The 19,794-nt window shown below is 42.2% G+C and overlaps 1 protein-coding gene across 2 annotated transcripts in view; it reads left to right on the top strand.

Annotated features, from left to right (window-relative positions):
* The window catches only part of LOC110498902 (spondin-1), a 124,285-nt gene that overhangs the window by 100,251 nt on the left and 4,240 nt on the right, over positions 1–19,794 (top strand). For both annotated transcript variants that reach the window (XM_036958288.1, XM_036958296.1), the window contains exons 10-15: positions 1,225–1,300; positions 1,870–2,052; positions 5,721–5,891; positions 6,204–6,371; positions 6,700–6,861; positions 17,928–18,212. In XM_036958288.1, the coding sequence (XP_036814183.1) occupies positions 1,225–1,300; positions 1,870–2,052; positions 5,721–5,891; positions 6,204–6,371; positions 6,700–6,861; positions 17,928–18,212 (1,045 nt within the window). The remainder of the gene's footprint in view (positions 1–1,224; positions 1,301–1,869; positions 2,053–5,720; positions 5,892–6,203; positions 6,372–6,699; positions 6,862–17,927; positions 18,213–19,794) is intronic.

Below are 19,794 nucleotides of genomic sequence, written 5' to 3'. Positions count from 1 at the left end.
GAAGAAATTCGGCTTGTCACCAAAAGCACTCACAAACTTCTACAGATGCGCAATCGAGAGCATCCTGGCGGGCTGTATCACCGCCTGGTATGGCAACTGCACCGCCCTCAACCGTAAGGCTCTCCAGAGGGTAGTGAGGTCTGCACAACGCATCACCGGGGGCAAACTACCTGCCCTCCAGGACACCTACACCACCCGATGTCACAGGAAGGCCATAAAGATCATCAAGGACATCAACCACCCGAGCCACTGCCTGTTCACCCCGCTATCATCCAGAAGGCGAGGTCAGTACAGGTGCATCAAAGCTGGGACCGAGAGACTGAAAAACAGCTTCTATCTCAAGGCCATCAGACTGTTAAACAGCCACCACTAACACTGAGTGGCTGCTGCCAACACACTGACACTGACTCAACTCCAGCCACTTTAATAATGGGAATTGATGGGAAATGATGTAAATATATCACTAGCCACTTTAAACAATGCTACCTTATATAAATGTTACTTACCCTACATTATTCATCTCATATGCATACGTATATACTGTACTCTATATCATCGACGGTATCCTTATGTAATACATGTATCACTAGCCACTTTATACTATGCCACTTTGTTTACATACTCATCTCATTTGTACATACTGTACTCGATACCATCTACTGTATCTTGCCTATGCTGCTCTGTACCATCACTCATTCATATATCCTTATGTACATATTCTTTATCCCCTTACACTGTGTACAAGACAGTAGTTTTGGAATTGTTAGTTAGATTACTTGTTATTACTGCATTGTCGGAACTAGAAGCACAAGCATTTCGCTACACTCGCATTAACATCTGCTAACCATGTGTATGTGACAAATAAGATTTGATTTGATTTGAATGTTCATGCAACATACCTCTCCTCACAGTCGCTATACATGTAATGTTGCTTTGGATACATAGCTCTTTGAATTGGCAGTATATTGCCATAGTGATCATAGCAAGTCTTTGAAAAACACAGAGAAAATTGACAGTGTGGTTGTCTCCTGACAACTGAAGCAAAAAAAAAAACGAAATCTCTTTTAATCCAAAAACCAGATGTCATATTGACCTAAACTCCATTTTACTGAAGATTGCCTAGAAAATAAATACCCTTGTCTCCAATGAGAATATATGATATTAGATGGTAAATGTAACATTTTATCAGTGTTTGTGATGTTGAATCATGTTTCTTGCCCACAGGGAGAGCAGTGCAATATTGTCCCGGACACGGTGGACGATATCGTGGCAGATATTGGCCAGGAGGAGAAGGAGGAAGGTGAGTAATCACTTTATCTCAAACCAATTTGGGATGTTCAATTTAAAAGCCACACACTGTATCTGCTGGAGTCTTTAATGAAGCGTTTGCCTGGCAGCCTGTTTAAACCTCCAGATGTCTGTCTGCTGAAAAGCATGAACACGGCCAAGCAGCAGAAATGAACCTGATGGGGTTTCTGACCACACCCTGCAATTGCATTCCAATACTACCTTTGAACCTCAACCAAATGATTTGTTCTCTCTACTCTCATTCTGTTGAGCACGACACTGTCTGTTTCCTAAACAGGACGGTCTCCAGTACATTATAATACACGTACTGTGGGTATTGTACAGTAACTATACACTGTGGTTAGAGCAAGAGATGAACTGTATGAACTTGCATTGACTTTTATAGGCAATTAGTGCTTACCTATACAGCCCCAACACATTCTAAACCAGTGAAAATATAGGGTTACATACATGAACAGTGCATATGAATTCCCCCCTTCCCACCAACATGGTCTCATTAGAATATGCCAAAATAGTGACATTTAACCAATGCAGTTATTGTCACCCAATTTCTCCGTCCAGACGACACTCCAGAGACGTGCATCTACTCCAACTGGTCTCCGTGGTCAGCCTGCAGCTCAGCCAGCTGTGACAAGGGCCGGAGGATGAGACAGAGGATGCTGAAGGCCCAGCTGGACCTCAGTGTGCCCTGCCCTCATACCCAGGACTTCAAGCCCTGCATGGGGCCTGGCTGCAGCGAGGAGGGTGAGGACTAAGGACAGTGTCACAGTCGGGGTCTCTAACTCTACTGATTAGAGTTAGAATAGTAAAATACATAAGGTGCAATTTAGAAATTTGGTTGTGCATCAGCAGTTTTTCTCTTGTTATGACAGTTGCTGACAGTCACTCAATTAGCCCATGTCAGCTAACAATGTTTAGATTGGTAAGTTAGTATAGCCAGCCATCTAATGTTGTAAACATGGCCGACTGGGCACGCAGGGCATCTCCCTGGGGCCCTGACCTCCAGGGGGCCCCCATTGATTTTGTTCATCACTCTCACTCAGATATCATATTAACATGGCATAAGTCATGGCAAATAGTTAGAATTGCAGGAAATTAGCTGTAAAACTGCAAAAAAAAATGTATCTGCCCCATGGCAAAATGTGTAGAATTGCAGGAAATATATTTTTTATCTACGCCTTCAAGACGGGGGCCAGTTAAATGTTTTGCTTAGGTCCCCCAAATGCATTTACAGTGCTTTCGGAAAGTACTCAGAACCCTTGACTTTTTACACAATTTGTTAGGTTACAGCCTTATCCTAAATTGATTAAATCTACACACAATATCCCATAATGACAAAGCAAAAATATATATTTTAGATTTTTTTTACATAAGTATTCAGACCCTTTACTCAGTACTTTGTTGAAGCACCTTTGGCAGCAATTACAGCCTCAGGTCTTCTTGGGTATGACGCAACAAGCTTGAGACACCTGTATTTGGGGAGTTTCTTGCATTCTTCTCTGCAGATCCTCTCAAGCTCTGTCAGGTTGGATGGGGAGCGTTGCTGTACAGCTATTTTCAGGTCTCTTCAGAGATGTTCGATCGGGTTGAAGTCCGGGCTCTGGCTGAGCCACTCAAGGACATTCAGAGACTTGTTCCGAAGCCACTCCTGCGTTGTGTTGGCTGTGTGCTTAGGGTCGTTGTCCTGTTGGAAGGTGAACCTTTCACCTCGCTCTGAGGTCCTGGGCTCTCTGGAGCGGGTTTTAATCAAGGATCTTTCTGTACTTTGCTCCATTCATCTTTGCCTCGATCCTGACTAGTCTCCCAGTCCCTGCCGCTGAAAAACATCCCCACAGCATGATGCTGCCTTTGCCATGCTTCACCGTAGCGATGGTGCCAGGTTTCCTCCAGAAGTGACTCTTGGCATTCAGGCAAAAGAGTTCAATCTTGGTTTCCTCAGACCAGAGTCACTCCGTAGAAAAATGCTTATTGAAATGATTGATTTTCGTAGTTTAATCGGTGGTGACATTGTTTCCTACCCTCACATGTCAATGTGCAATCAGACTGAACTAAGGCCTAACATGGGAGAGGTCCCGTGTTCATGAGAACAGGAATTTGGGTTGAGATGGTGTCATGTTCCTCCTCCAACTTCTTAGCCAAGCACAAGGAAGTAGGTCTTTATCAATAAAACATCACAATAAGGTGCAGAGTGTTGGATTAGCCTGCTGGTGGGCAAGGAGACCCCTGCTCTGCTAAAACCACAACTGTGTGATGTTTTCAAGGGATTGTTAAGTAAACGTTAACTATTTGGTTGTAATATCATCACCTCAGCACATTTAGCAGAGTTATACAGCAGGTAACTGCTAAAACCGTTTAAGAGTATTTGCAACCTCAAATGTACTTTTTCCCTCCTTAATCCAGAAAGAGGGGAAGTGTAATGGAGTGTTATTCCCTTGGCTTTGGTTGGCATGCTTTTCATGAGCAGTAAAAATATGTTGATCATGTCATTTTTAGCCTCACAATATCTCTAAATATTGGCCACCAATAATTGGATATTTGAGTGATATAAAATCAAAGTGAACTATACCTGACAAGTATGAGTGGTTTAGGTTGATTTCTCATTCTTTCTGGGCTCAGCCTGTCAAGCAGAAGGACACATTTGCGGATTAACTGTTAGATGATAATGTTTACATTGCAAGCTACCGGTAGAACAGTTGGCTAAACATATAGGCTAGAGGTAAATTGAATTAATGTACTTTCTTCTCCAACCAATGTAAGCCTACCTAGAAAAGTTAGCTAACATCCTCTTTTCAACATTGTTTTTAAGAGTGTTTCATCATGATTGCTGCTAACAGACATGGTTACATTGATTGATGGATCACGTCTAATTGACTAGCTAGCTAATAACAGATAAGGTCAATATGGCTAGTTAACAAGCTAACTTTCAGGGGATAAACTAGATGGCTATATGTAAATATTGTTTGATTTGCTTGCCATCTAGTGGTAATGACAGTATTCCGACTGATATCAGGACGAGGACTTGCCGATGTCAAGCTCTTTCCAAAAGCCTAATCTCTGATGAAGCAAGCTAAATGACACTACATGCCAAATGGATAGGCTACCCTCACATATCTGAAATTACATGATCAATTGATGTGTACTGATCATGAAAAGCAAGCAGTTACTTGCTGTATAACTCTGATGATGCTCTGATGATGCTCTGATGATGACTATGCTCTTCAAGAGGTGATAATATTGAAACCAGCATTTATTTTAAACATTTATTTAACAATCCTTTGAAAATGGCACGTAGTTGTCAATGGTTTCAGTGGAGTTGGGAGTCTCCGTACCCTCCAGCAGTCAAATCGAATGCTCTAAACCGTATTATTGATAACGACCTACATGGTGTTGGCATTGTTTTCCCTTTCACGGTTTACGTGCTACCGAAGATGCATAATTAACACTGTTTTGTCCTTGGCATTCAAACACAAGAAGCAAAGCTAGGACTTTGGAGTCTCATCAACTGCCGTAACCAGGTAGAGATCAAAACACATATGATTTTCAACAAGCACTTCTTCCTCCAGTAAACAAGGGAGGTCTGAAGGCTGTTCTATTCAGTCAGATTGGCATTAACTTTCTTTATCAGGAAGTAACTGACTCTTTGTCCAATTCTCATCAAAGTTGTCAATTAGGACCACTCTTCTTAAAGTCACATGATCAGTCATGCAGAGGTGTCTCTCTCTTTCTCCTTCCTCCCTACTTCCTACTATCTTTCTCTCTCCTACTTCCATTAATCACTCTCGGGGCCCCAAATCTCAGCTTTGTCAGAGCTTGATGAGTGGGTTTGAATTGTTCAAGGCTATCTTTTCGCTCTAATGCACACTATTGATTAATAATACTGGCATTGCAAGCTTTTCCTCCTGCACTTTACTCCTTTGTTTTAATTTATCGCTCCGTCAACAGCCCGTAGTTGATTGATATTCCTGAAGCTGAACAGGGCCTCATCGGGGCCACATTTGTTTACAGCTCTTATTAATGATTCACTTAGTTCTGCTTTATTAAGCTACACTCACCACTGCTCCCAATCTGCAGCCAGGCAGTGGGGTGGACCAGATGAGAGAGAAATCCATGTTAAAGTTCCCGAAAGTTCATTCATCCTCTCTGAAAAAGATCTATTTACAAACTCTGTTCCCAGATAATTGAAGAGAGCAGAGTGGATAATTTATGTTGGGTGTGTTACTTGTTACCAGATGAAGGGCGGTGGAATTCAGGTGTCAGCTATTAGTGATGTTTGTATGACTTGTCAATGACCCTGCTCGTCTTTGCTAGCCTGGTTAAACCAGTCTGAACCCTGCACTCACCATGACACAATGGTGATCACAGAGTTCGGTCTGGTTTATCCAGGCTATGCCCTTGACTCTTGTTGTTCCCAGAAGTGTCTACCTGTATGATGTCAGAGTGGATCAGCTGGTCTCCATGCAGTGAGTCCTGTGGGATGGGGATGAGGTATCGGGAGCGCTACATCAAACAGTTCCCCGAAGATGGATCCATCTGCTCTCTGAACACTGAGGAGACAGAAAAGTGTGTGGTCAACGACGACTGCTGTGAGTCTCAGTGAAACATGGAGATGATCCAAATTGTGACATCAGGATCATGTTCTGGGTTCAGGCCTTTTGTGTTAAAGACTAAAAGATTATGTTTTGTCTATAATATGATGGCATGATGACATATAGTTTTTAAAAACCAACACAAATCCTATGTTGAAAAGCTGCTATATGCCACCAGGCGTAATATTCAGTCAGTGTGTTAATGGAACATGGTTTCTCAAGTAAATGTTAACAACAGTAATTGCAAGCTGCTATAACAAAGTCCCATCCCTGTGGATGAGTGTATATCTGTCCATGTAAATCCATCAGCCCCTAGTAGCTGTGTGGTGACAGAGTGGGGCGAGTGGGATCCCTGCAGCACCACCTGTGGGCTGGGTATGAAGCGGCGTGAGCGCATGGTGAAGATGCCCCCCTCAGACGGTTCCATGTGCAAGGCGGAGTTGGCAGAGGTGGAGAAGTGCATGACGCCTGAGTGCAGTGAGTAATTCCTCCAACACCCACTCAACAACTGCCTCAGCACTGTGACAGGTAGCCTTGTTCAGCCATCTGCCAAGGGGCCTTGTAGTTTGTACCTATCTAGATCCAACCGGATAGATACTCACTCAAATCGACAGATCTCTCAGAGGAGTGCATGTGTGAGAATACATTCAAACAATAAGATCATTTCAAGTCCATTCAGCTATGAAAAAACAGTAGCTGAAGATGGCGGAAATGAATGTTGTCATGTATGTTGAAACTATTGTTCTGAACAGCAGGGGACATTATTATGTATCATGTATTATGCCTGCTTGGTATATCCCTGCAGACACCATCCTGTGCATGCTGTCTCCGTGGTCGGACTGGAGCGTCTGTAGTGTAACGTGTGGGAAGGGCGTGAGGGCACGCCAGCGAATGCTCAAGTCTCCGGACCTAGGGGAGTGTACAGAGGAGCTGGAACAGGTGGAGCGGTGTATGCAGCCTGAGTGTCGTAAGTGTCATCATCAGATGTTGCCGTACTCTTTACCACTACCATCACCCCTAAATCACAGTCTGGCCACTGGGAACTTAATGCATAATACTCTAAATTCATATGCTTTTTTAGCACTATCATAGCTGGTCCCAGATATGTTTGTGCTGTATAGCTGACTCCTAGGGCTCTATTTCCGCAATTGTCAAACATACACTCATTTGCAATATCAAACTGTTAAACCCTAACCCTCATCGCCAAACCCACTGGCTCCAGGTCATCTATAAGTCTTTGCTAGGTAAAGCCCCACCTTATCTCAGATCACTGGTCACCATAACAACACCCACCCGTAGCACGCGCTCCAGCAGGTATATTTCACTGGTCATCCTCAAAGCCAACACTTCCTTTGGCTGCCTTTCTTTAAGGTTCTCTGCTGCCAATGACTGGAACAAATGGCAAAAATCACTGAAGCTGGAGTCTTATATCTCCATCTCTAACTTTAAGCATCAGCTGTCAGAGCAGCTTAACGGTCACTGTACTTGTACACAGCCAATCTGTAAATAGCCCACCCAACTACCTCATCCCCATATTGTTATATATCTTCTTGCTCTTTTGCACCTCAGTAACTCTACTTGCACATCATCATCTGCACATCTACCACTACAGTGTTAATGCTAAATTGTAATTATTTCGCCTCTATGTCCAATTTATTGCCTTACCTCCCTAATCTTCTACATTTGCACACACTGTACATAGATTTTTCTATTGTGTTATTGACTGTAAGTTTGTTTATGTGTAACTCTGTGTTATTGTTTTTGTCACACTGCTTTGCTTTATCTTGACCAGGTCGCAGTTGTAAATGAGAACTTGTTCTCAACTAGCCTACCTGGTTAAATAAAGGTGAAATAAAATGTATATAAATGAATAAATCTGACGCTCTTCTATTTTCAAATCTTATAAATTGGTAATTTACCTGTCTTAAATGAGCTTGCTTGCATTAAGGTGGGAGGGGTGGCAACATCTGAGGTGTGTCCTTAACAATGTGCTTGCATCAAAATGCCAATTTCAGTATGTGTTGATGGGGATGTTTAAGACCAACCGAAAGCTAGTCTTAAACTGTAACGCGACGGTAGCACAGCCTATCCAGCTGTGACGCACAGTGCCCATATGCACATGGAACCAGAGAGATGTGCTTTTTGTGCCTGTAAACCTCGTATTTAGAAACAAAACAAACACATGTTTTTTCCCATTTCGTTACATTGGATTAAAACCCCTCCTCTTAATGATGGAAGTCTTGTTTGTCCAATACATTCACAAAGTAGACTATCAATACAGGGTTTGGCTCTTGAGACCACTTTGAAATAAATCTTAAATCACCACAGCTTTATTAAAAGATCAAGTTTGGCAGCAGCAAAACAGTGAGCGGACATCTCCTATTTATCAATGTAGACTATTACATTATTTTAGCCAGCTCCTGTTATTATTGTGGATGTGCATAAAAACCCCTCCATGTAGGCTACAGTTGAAGTCGGAGGTTTACATACACCTTAGTCAAATACATTTAAAAAAATTCCTTCTTAGGTCAGTTAGGATCACCACTAATATTTTAAGAATGTGAAATGTCAGAATAATAGTATAAGTAATTATTTATTTCAGCTTTTATTACTTGAATCACATTCCCAGTGGGTCAGATGTTTACATACACTCAATTAGTATTTGGTAGCATTGCCTTTAAATTGTTGAACTTGGGTCAAACGTTTCGGGTAGCCTTCCACAAGCTTCCCACAATAAGTTGGGTGAATTTTCACCCATTCCTCCTGACAGCTGGTGTAACTGAGTCAGGTTTGTAGGCCTTCTTGCTCGCACACACTTTTTCAGTTCTGCCCAAAAATGTTCTATAGGATTGAGGTCAGGGCTTTGTGATGGCCACTCCAATACCTTGACTTCATTGTTCTTAAGCCATTTTGCCACAACTTTGGAAGTATGCTTGAGGTCATTGTCAAGTTTTAACTTCCTGACTGATGTCTTGAGATGTTGCTTTAATATATCCACATAATTTCCCTACATCATGATGCCATCTATTTTGTGAAGTGCACCAGTCCCTCCTGCAGCAAAGCACCCCCACAACATGATGCTGCCATCCCCGTGCTTCACGGTTAGCATGGTGTTCTTTGGCTTACAAGCCTCCCCCTTTTTCCTCCAAACATAACGATGGTCATTATGGCCAAACAGTTCTATTTTTGTTTCATCAGACCAGAGGACATTTCTCCAAAAAGTACAATCTTTGTCCCCATGTGCAGTTGCAACCGTAGTCTGGCTTCTTTATGGTGGTTTTGGAGCAGTGGCTTCTTCCTTGCTAAGCGGCCTTTTGTGGATATAGATACTTTTGTACCTGTTTCCTCCAGCATCTTCCCAAGGCCCTTTGCTGTTGTTCTGGGATTGATTTGCACTTTTCGCACCAAAGTACGTTCATCTCTAGGAGTACGTTCATCTCCTTCCTGAGTGGTATGATGGCTGCGTGGTCCCATGAAGTTTATACTTGCGTACTATTGTTTGTACAGAAGAACGTGGTACCTTCAGGCGTTTTGAAATTGCTCCCAAGGATGAACCAGACTTGTGGAGGTCTACAATTTTTTACTGAGGTCTTGGCTGATTTCTTTTGATTTTCCCATGATGTCAAGCAAAGAGGCACTGAGTTTGAAGGTAGGCCTTGAAATACATCCACAGGTACACCTCCAATTGACTCAAATTATGTCAATTATCCTATCAGAAGCTTCTAAAGCCATGACATCATTTTCTAGAATTTTAGAAGCTGTTTAAATACACAGTCAACTTAGTGTATGTAAACTTCTGACCCACTGGAATTGTGATACATTGAATTATTAGTGAAATAATCTGTCTGTAAACAATTGTTGGAAAAATTACTTGTCTCATGCACAAAGTAGATGTCCTAACCGACTTGCCCAAACTATAGTTTGTTAACAAGAAATTTGTGGAGTGATACTCATTGACCAAATACTTATTTTCCACCATTAATTGGCAAATAAATTCATTACAAATCCTACAATGTGATTTTCTGGATTTTTTTTCTAATTTTGTCTGTCATAGTTGAAGTGTACCTATGATGAAAATTACTGGCCTCTCTCATCTTTTTAAGTGGGAGAACTTGTATAATTGGTGGCTGACTAAATACTTTTTTGCCCCACTGTATCTATAATACAACATCCATGTGTACGTGTGTAAAGTGCATGTGTTAGCATCTGTATGCATGTGTCTATGCCTGTGTGTGTGTTTGTCTCTTCAAAGTCCCTGCTGTTCCACAAGGTGTTCCATGTAGTCATGGCTCTATGTGTACTGGGCACCTCTCATAGTCTGTTCTGGACTTGGGGACTGTGAAGAGACCTCTGGTGGCATGTATTGTAAGGTATTTTTTTAATTATTTTTTTATTAAACCTTTATTTAACTTATGGCTTGGGGGCAGTATTTCGACGTCTGGATGAGAAGCGTGCCTAAAGTAAACTGCCTGTTACTGAGGCCCAAAATCTAGGATATGCATATAATTGGTATATTTGGATAGATAACACTCTAAAGTTTAATAAATAATGTCTGTGAATATAACAGAACTGATATGGCAGGCGAAAACCTGAGGAAAATCCCTCCAGGATGTGGGATTTTTTGATGTGGGTATTTTCAATTGAATGCCTATAGAGTATCTAATGGGTTAAACACTGTTTTCCATGCTTGTTCAATGAACCAAAAATAATTAATGAACATGCACCCGTGGAACGGTCGTTAACAGCTTACAGACAGTAGGCAATTAAGGTCACAGTTATGAAAACTTAGGACACTAAAGAGGCCTTTCTACTGACTCTGAAAAACACCCAAAAGAAAGATGCCCAGGGTCCCTGCTCATCTGCGTTTAGAGACTATATCTCTCTCTTCATTACTCAATGCCTAGGTTTACCTCCAATGTACTCTCTTCCTACCATACCTTTGTCTGTACATTATGCCTTGAATCTATGCTATCATGCCCAGAAACCTGCTCCCTTTACTCTCTGTTCCGAATGTGCTAGTCGGCCAGTTCTTATAGCCTTTAGCCATACCCTTATCCTACTTCTCCTCTGTTCCTCTGGTGATGTTGAGGTTAATCCAGGACCTGCAGTGCCTAGTTCCACTCCTACTCCCCAGGTGCTCTCATTTGTTGACTTCTGTAACCGTAAAAGCCTTGGTTTAATGCATGTTAACATTAGAAGCCTACTCCCTAAGTTTGTTTTATTCACTGCTTTACCACATTCTGCCAACCCGGATGTCTTAGCCGTGTCTGAATCCTGGCTTAGGAAAACCACCAAAAACCCTGAAATTTCGATCCCTAACTATAACATTTTCCACCAAGATAGAACTGCCAAAGGGGGCGGTGTTGCAATCTACTATAGAGATAGCCTGCAGAGGTCTATCTTACCATCCAGGTCTGTACCAAAACAATTCGAGCTTCTACTTCTAAAAATTCACCTTTCCAGAAACAATCTCACCGATAACGCTTGAAATAGACCACCCTCTGCCCCCAGCTGTACCCTGGACACCATATGTGAATTGATTGCTCCCCATCTATCTTCTGAGCTTGTGCTGCTAGGTGACCTAAACTGGGACATGCTTAACACCTCGGCCGTCCTACAATCTAAGCTTGCTGCCCTCAATATCACACAAATTATCAATGAACCTACCAGGTACAACCCCAAATCCGTAAACACGGGCACCCTCATAGATATCATCCTGACTAACTTGCCCTCCAAATACACATCTGCTGTTTTCAACCAAGATCTCAGCAATCACTGCCTCATTGCCTGCATCCGTAATGGGTCTGCGGTCAAACGACCACCCCTTATCACTGTCAAACGCTCCCTAAAACACTTCTGCGAACAGGCCTTTCTAATTGACCTGGCCGGGGTATCCTGTAATGACATTGACCTCATCCCGTCAGTAGAGGATGACTGGTTATTCTTTAAAAGTGCCTTCCTCGCCATCTTAAATAAGCATGCTCCATTAAAAAAATGTAGAATTAGGAATAGATATAGCCCTTGGTTCACTCCAGACTTCTCTGCCCTTGAACAGCACAAATAGCCCCTGTGATATGCAACTTTAAAAAAAAAAATTAAAAAGTCAAATTTTAAAAAGTCAAATTTTACCCCGTTTTCGTGGTATCCAATTGTTTAGTAGCTACTGTCTTGTCTCATCGCTACAACTCACTTACAGGCTCTGGAGAGACGAAGGTTGAAAGTCATGCGTCCTCCGCTACACAACCCAACCAATAAATCCAAAATAATTGAGAATTTCAATAAGCATTTTTCTACGGCTGGCCATGCTTTCCACCTGGCTACCGCTACCCCGGTCAAAAGCCCTGCACTCCCCACAGCAACTCGCCCAAACCTCCCGAACTTCTCCTTTACCCAAATCCAGATAGCTGATGTTCTGAAAGAGCTGCAAAATCTGGACCCCTACAAATCAGCCGAGCTAGACAATCTGGACTCTCTCTTTCTAAAATTATCTGCTGAAATTATTGCAACCCCTATAACTATCCTGTTCAACCTCTCTTTCATATCGTCTGAGATTCCCATAGATTGAAAAGCTGCCGCAGTCATCCCCCTCTTCAAAGGGGGAGACACTCTAGACCCAAACTGCTACAGACCTATATCTATTCTACCCTGCCTTTCTAAGGTCTTTGAAAGCCATGTTAACAAACAGATCACCAACCATTTCGAATCTCACCGTACCTTCTCCGCTATGCAATCTGGTTTCAGAGCTGGTCATGGGTGCACCTCAGCCACGCTCAAGGTCCTAAATGATATCATAACTGCCATCGATAAGAGACATTACTGTGCAGCCGTATTCATCGACCTGGCTAAGGCTTTCGACTCTGTCAATCACAACATTCTTATTGGGTGACTAAACAGCCTTGGTTTCTAAAATGACTGCCTCGCTTGGTTCACCAACTACTTCTCCGATAGAGTTCAGTATGTCAAATCGGAGGGCTTGTTGTCCGGACCTCTGGCAGTCTCTATGGGAGCGCCACAGGGTTCAATTCTCGGGTCAACTCTCGTCTCTGTTTACATCAATGATGTCGCTCTCGCTGCTGGTGATTCTTTGATCCACCTCTATGCAGACGACACCAATCTGTATACCTCTGGCTCTTCGTTGGACACTGTGTTAACTAACCTCCAGATGAGCTTCAATGCCATACAACTCTCCATCCGTGGCCTCCAACTGCTCTTAAATGCAAGTAAAAATAAATGAATGCTCTTCAACCGATCGCTGCCCGCCCCTGACTTAGAATATGTGGACAACTACAAATGCCTAGGTGTCTGGTTAGACTGTAAACTCTCCTTCCAGACTCACATTAAACATCTCCAATCTAAAACTAAATCTAGAAACTGCTTCCTATTTCACAACAAAGCCTCCTTCACTCATGCTGCCAAACATACCCTCATAAAACTGACCATCCTACTGATCCTCGACTTCGGTGAAGTCATTTACCAAATAGCCTCCAACACGCAGTCTATCATAGTGCCATCCGTATACTACCCACCACTATGACCTGTATGATCTCGTTGGCTGGCCCTCACTTCGTACTCGCCGCCAAACTCACTTGCTCCAGGTCATCTATAAGTCTCTGCTAGGTAAAGCCCCGCCTTATCTCATCTCACTGGTCACCATAGCAGCACCAACCCATAGCACGCGCTCCAGCAGGTATATCTCACTGGTCACCCCCAAAGCCAAAGCTTCCTTTGGCCGCCTCTCCTTCCAGTTCTCTGCTGCCAATGACTGGAATGAACTGCAAAAATCTCTGAAGCTGGAGACTCTTACCTCCCTCACTAGCTTTAAGCACAAGCTGTCAGAGCAGCTCACAGATCACTGCACCTGTACATAGCTCATCTGTAAATAGCCCTTCCAATCTACCTATCCCCATACTGTATTTATTTATTTATCTATCTATCTATCTTGCTCCTTTGCACCCCAGTATTCTCAACTTGCACGTTCATCTTCTGCACATTCTACCATTCCAGTGTTTAATTGCTATATTGTAATTACTTTGCCACCATGGCCTATTCATTGCCTTACCTCTCTTATCCTACCTAATTTGCACATGCTGTATATAGATGTTTCTACTGTATTATTGATTGTGTGTTTGTTTATTCCATGTGTAACTCTGTGTTGTTGTTTGTGTGGCACTGCTTTTATCTTGGCCAGGTCGCAGTTGCAAATGAGAACTTGTTCTCAACTAGGCTACCTGGTTAAATAAAGGTGAAATAAAAATAAATAAAATGTGTATGAGGAAGTGTATGCACATGCAGCACTGTAAGTATTTGTAAAATGATTCATGCCAATTGTTGATATGCACCTGTTAAAAAATCAACTGTGAGAACTGTTTGAGCCCCATGTATTGATGATGAATTGAAACATTTTGTAAACTTAAATTAATCATTCTTTATTATCAGCAAACTGGAGAGGTTCCAACAAACTCAATGCACCATAGTACACGTCATTGGGAGCTCTGCCAGGGCAGTCCCTTCAGTTCTCTTATTAACATGCTAACACTGGCAAGTTATTAGGGATGCACCGGTACACAGTATGTTATCGAACCGTTTGGTACGCCCCCTATGGTTCAATACGCACACGTGAACAACAGAATTACGGTATGCCTGTCATTTTCCTTTCATTTCCAAAACGTTGTTTATTGCGCTGCAGACTACACGCATGTTGTATTTACATTCAGATCCACAGAACCAGACGCACGGCTTGTGGTAGATAGGGGGCTCCTGAGGGCTGACAAACTTTACTCCACAGCAATGTCTCAAAACGTGGCTACCGCAGTGACCGCAACCTCCTCCCACTTAAACAACCAATGGACAATTTGGAATGACATCTCAGTAGGAAACCTCCCCAAAGGGGTCCGGTGAAGAGGGGAGAAACTAAATCCGCTGTGAGGGATCATTTTGCATTCAGCGTTCAATACGATGACGAGGGTAAGAAGTCCATAAACAAACAAAGTACAGTCTGCAAGCATTGCTTTGCCACTGTCGGCTACTCGAGTGGAAACACTTCTAACATGACGTGTCATTTACGTCGCCATCACCCGGCCGTATCCCTTGCAGGTGGAGCTGGAGCAAGGAGAGTCCACTCGTTAGCCAAAACAATCTCTCGCTGCTGCCTTCCAACAACAATTTGCGACAAATTCAGAAAAACATAAAGAAATAATGAAAGCAGTGGGAGTATTCATAGCCAAAGACTTGCAGGCCTATTCAGTGATTACTGACTCTGGATTTTGTCACCTGATGAAAACAATGTAACCGCGTTACAATGTCCCCTCCCGCACACATTTCAGCAGCAAAGTAATTCCCAAACTCTGAAACATCACAGAGAGAAATTGAAAGTGAATTGACACAGGCACCCTATCTAGCTCTCTCCACTGATAGTTGGACCTCCAGAGCAACTCAAAGCTACCTCACTGTGACGGTTCACTATGTACTGGATTGGGAGATGAAGAGCTACAGGTTGTCAAAGCTAAGAAGCACTTTTCATTTTTGTGTTTTTTTCCCCTTGATTTCATACAGTAGAGACATAAACCAGGCCTAGTCAGTCATGCTGCCATTTTTCTGAATGTAAAGTTTTATTTGTCAATAGACAAAATAAGAGTAAATTGTTTAATGGGTGAATTAATTTTTTTCTTAAATATAAAGTTACCGAAACCGTACCATTACCATGGCCCACAAACCATGATACTACATACCAAACCGTGGGCCCACTGTACTGTTGCATCCATACAAGTTATATTTGCATGATTTACATGATTCAATATTCATCATTATCATTGGTTCCTGCACGTGACTGACCAATAAGGCTTCTTCTCTCCAAGCTGAGACCTTGACACTGAGATACCCCTTTCGGTTCCCAGAGCAATGTTCTGGGCATACTGCAAAATTGCTTATACTGATAGTGAGGATTCTTTCCATGCACCATCAGTCAGTCACTTGCATGAACCCAAAAGAAGCATGTATGCTGAACACACAATCTGTGAATAATCTGATACACACACTGATAAAAATGTTCCGTCGCAATTGTATGTTTTAAAGAAGTGATGAAAAAGAGGTGGCAAACAAGTCAGGCTGCTCAGCTGATTGGATGACATACTGTGAATTGAGACATTTTGTGACTAAACTTAACAAAAATAGGAAATATTACAAAACAAAGATAAATTACTTACAAAACAATAGAAAAAGACTGTGGATTACCTTAAATGTTATAATGGGCAGAAAAGCCCAATTAATCTCCAGCGTTGATTGAAGTTAATGAGTTATTTATAACAGAATCTTTTGATATTGCCAATCGTTTCAATGACTATTTCACTAGTAATGTGATGATGGGAAACTATTGATGCGAAACTATTGAGAATGGTAGCATTGAGAATGGTAGCAGACTGTATTGCCACCCCTGTTTGCTATATCTTAACCTAAGCCTAAAGGAGTGTGTTTGTTGACAGGCGTGGGAGGCAGCTAAAGTAATTCCACTGCCTAAAAATACTAAAGCACCCTTTGCTGGCCTTAACAGCCGCCCAATCAGATTGCTGCCTGTTCTTAGTAAACTGATGGAGAGGATTGTGTTTGACCAAATACAATGCTATTTTTCCAAGAACAAGTTAACTACTGACTTTCAGCATGCATATAGAGAAGGGCACTGATTTGTATTGCACTGACTCAGATGACGGATGATTGGTTAAAATAAATGGATAATAATAAGATAGTTGGAGCTGTATTGTTAGATTTCAGTGCAGCCTTTGATGTTATTGATCATAAATTGTTATTGAAAAAACCAAATTGCTATTACATGACCTCCCATCACATGGTTGGATAGTTTTTTTATCCAATAGAACCCATAGAGTGTTCTTCAATGGAAGCATCTATAACATCAGATATGCACAGTGCGGTGTCCCTCAGGGCAGTTGCCTTAGGCCGTTACTCTTCTCTATTTTTACAAATTATTTGCCGCTGGTCTTACACAAAGTGGTACCCCCTGTATTTAGCCACTATGACTATGTATGCTGATGATTTCATACTCTACATGTCAGCAACCAAAGCCAGTGAGCTCACTGAAATTATAAATAAGGAGTTACAGTCAGTATCAAAATGCGTGATCAATAATAAACTGGTCTTAAATATATCTAAAACAAAAAGTATTGTGTTTGTTTCAAAACATTCTCTAAGACCTAACCCTCATTATCATGGTCAAGTCATATTGACAAAGTGGTTGTGAAGTTGGGGAGGGGTATGTCTGTTATAAAAACAAAAATCAACTGTACTAGTTATTCAGGTTCTGGTATTGTCCCAGTAATATGGTTAAGTGCAGCAAAGAAAGACCTAGCAAAGCTGCAGCTTGCTCAGAACAGAGCAGCACGCCTTGCCCTTAACTGCACATACAGAACTAACATCAACAACATGCATGCCAGTCTTTCCTGGTTGAGCGTTGATGAGACATTGACTGATTTTATTCTAGTTTTTATTTGAAATATTACTGTGACAAAAAGTCCAGATTTTCTGCATAATTAAATAATATTCAACCTAGACACCCATACATACCCCACAAGACCTGCCACCAGGGGTCACTTCAGAGTCCCCAAGTCCAAAACGGATTCACGGCAACCCACACTTTTATAGAGTACCATGATCTCATGGAACTCCCTTCCATACCTAATTACTCAAACAAACAGCAAAATTACATTTAAAAAACAGATTAAACAATAACTCATGGAACGACGGGGACTATGAGGGGACACACACAAACACAAGCACACACAGACACACTAACACACATTATGTGTTATGTATTTTTGTTGTTGTAGTGTTTGTATATCGTTGTCTTTTAAATGTGTGTGACTGTCTTGTCTCAGTGTTTTTCTACTTGTCATGTTTTGTGTTTTTTTGGACCCCAGGAAGAGTAGCTGCCACTTCTGCAAAAGCTAATGGGGATCTGAATAAACAAATAAGGACAGAGTCAGTTACTTACACTTCATTAACCTCCCCCCCCCGATCTCTCCCCAGCTATGGACTGCATGGTGTCAGAGTGGACGGAGTGGTCCGAGTGTAATAAGTCCTGCGGCAAAGGCCACACCATCAGGACGCGCATGGTGAAGCTAGAGCCCCAGTTTGGAGGGGAGCCCTGCTCTGAGACGGTCCAGAGGAAGAAGTGTAAGATCAGGAAGTGCAAACGGGGCTCCAGGGCCAGCGAGGAGAAGAAGAGACGGCGGGGGGGAGAGGTGGGCGGCGGGAAGGAGAAGAGGAGGGGAAAACAGCAAGGACGGGACGCAGCAGTGGAGGAACAGCCAGGTCAGTCATCATCATCACCTGTGTGGCATAAATACTGTATATACACATTTTATATCATCATCACCTGTGTGGCATAAATACTGTATATACACATTTTATATCATCATCACCTGTGTGGCATAAATACTGTATATACACATTTTATATCTTCATCATCATCACCTGTGTGACACATATAGTGTATATATACAGTATATACATGTTATATCTTCATCATTATCACATGTGTGGTATATATACTGTATACACACATTTTATATCTTCATCATCATCACCTGTGTGGCATATATACTGTACATACACATTTTATATCTTCATCATTATCACCTCTTTCATTCATATCATTGATACATGCTTTATCCACCACCTTGATGTGTCCTTTATATCCCAAATATAGGGTTAAATAAATCGGGCTTGTCACTGACGATGATTTCCCAGTCACTCATTATTCATTTGGATTTCCCATAAGTCCTGCTGAGGTACTTACTTACTTACTTACTTACTTACAAGCCCTTAACCAACAATGCAGTGTTAAGAAAAAGAGTTAAGAAAAATATTTACTAAATAAACAAAAGTAAAAAATATAAGAGCAACAATAAAAGAACAATAATGTGGTTATATACAGGGGGTACTGGTACAGAGTCAATGTGCGGGGGTACAGGTTAGTCAAGGTAATTGAGGTAATATGTACATGTTGGTAGGGGTAAAGTGACTATGCATAGATAATAGATAATAAACAGCCAGTAGCAGCAGTGTATAAAAAAAGGGGGGATCAAAAAAAGGAGGGATCAATGCAAATAGTCTGGGTAGCCATTTGATTAGCTGTTCAGGAGTCTTATAGCTTGGGGGTAGAAGCTGTTAAAAAGCCTTTTGGACCTAGACTTGGCGCTCTGGTACCACTTGCCGTGCGGTAAGTCAATGATTAGGATGGCTGTAGTCTTTGGCAATTTTTAGGGCCTTCCTCTGACACCGCCTGATATAGAGGTCCTGGATGGCAGGAAGCATGGCCCCAGTGATATACTGGGCCATATGCACTACCCTCTGTAGCACCTTGCCGTCTGAGGCTAAGCAGTTGCCATACCAGGCGGTGATGCTCTCATGCTCTCAATGGTCAATGATCCAGCTGTAGAACTTTTTGAGGATCTGAGGACCCATGCCAAATCTTTTCAGTCCCCTGAGGGGGAATAGGTGTTGTCATGCCCTCTTCATGACTGTCTTGGTGTGTTTGGACCATGATAATTTGTTGGTGATGTGGACACCAAGGAACTTGAAGCTCTCAACCTGCTCCACTACAGCCCTGTCGATGAGAATGAGGACGTGCTCTGCCCTCCTTTTCCTGTAGTCCACTATCATCTCCTTTGTTTTGATCATGATGAGGGAGAGTTTGTTGTCCTGGCACCACACTTCCAGGTCTCTGACCTCCACCCTATAGGCTGTCTCCTCGTTGTTGGTAATCACTGTTGTGTAGTTGACAAGCTTAATGATGGTGTTGGAGTCGTGCTTGGCCACACAGTCATGGGTGAACAGGGAGTACAGGAGGGGACTAAGCACACACCCCTGACGGGGCCCCATGTTGAGAATC

Source organism: Oncorhynchus mykiss, chromosome 2, assembly GCF_013265735.2.
Source record: "Oncorhynchus mykiss isolate Arlee chromosome 2, USDA_OmykA_1.1, whole genome shotgun sequence".
In the NCBI taxonomy this organism is placed as follows: Eukaryota; Metazoa; Chordata; class Actinopteri; order Salmoniformes; family Salmonidae; genus Oncorhynchus; species Oncorhynchus mykiss.
This window is presented reverse-complemented; position numbering and strand designations above follow the sequence as displayed.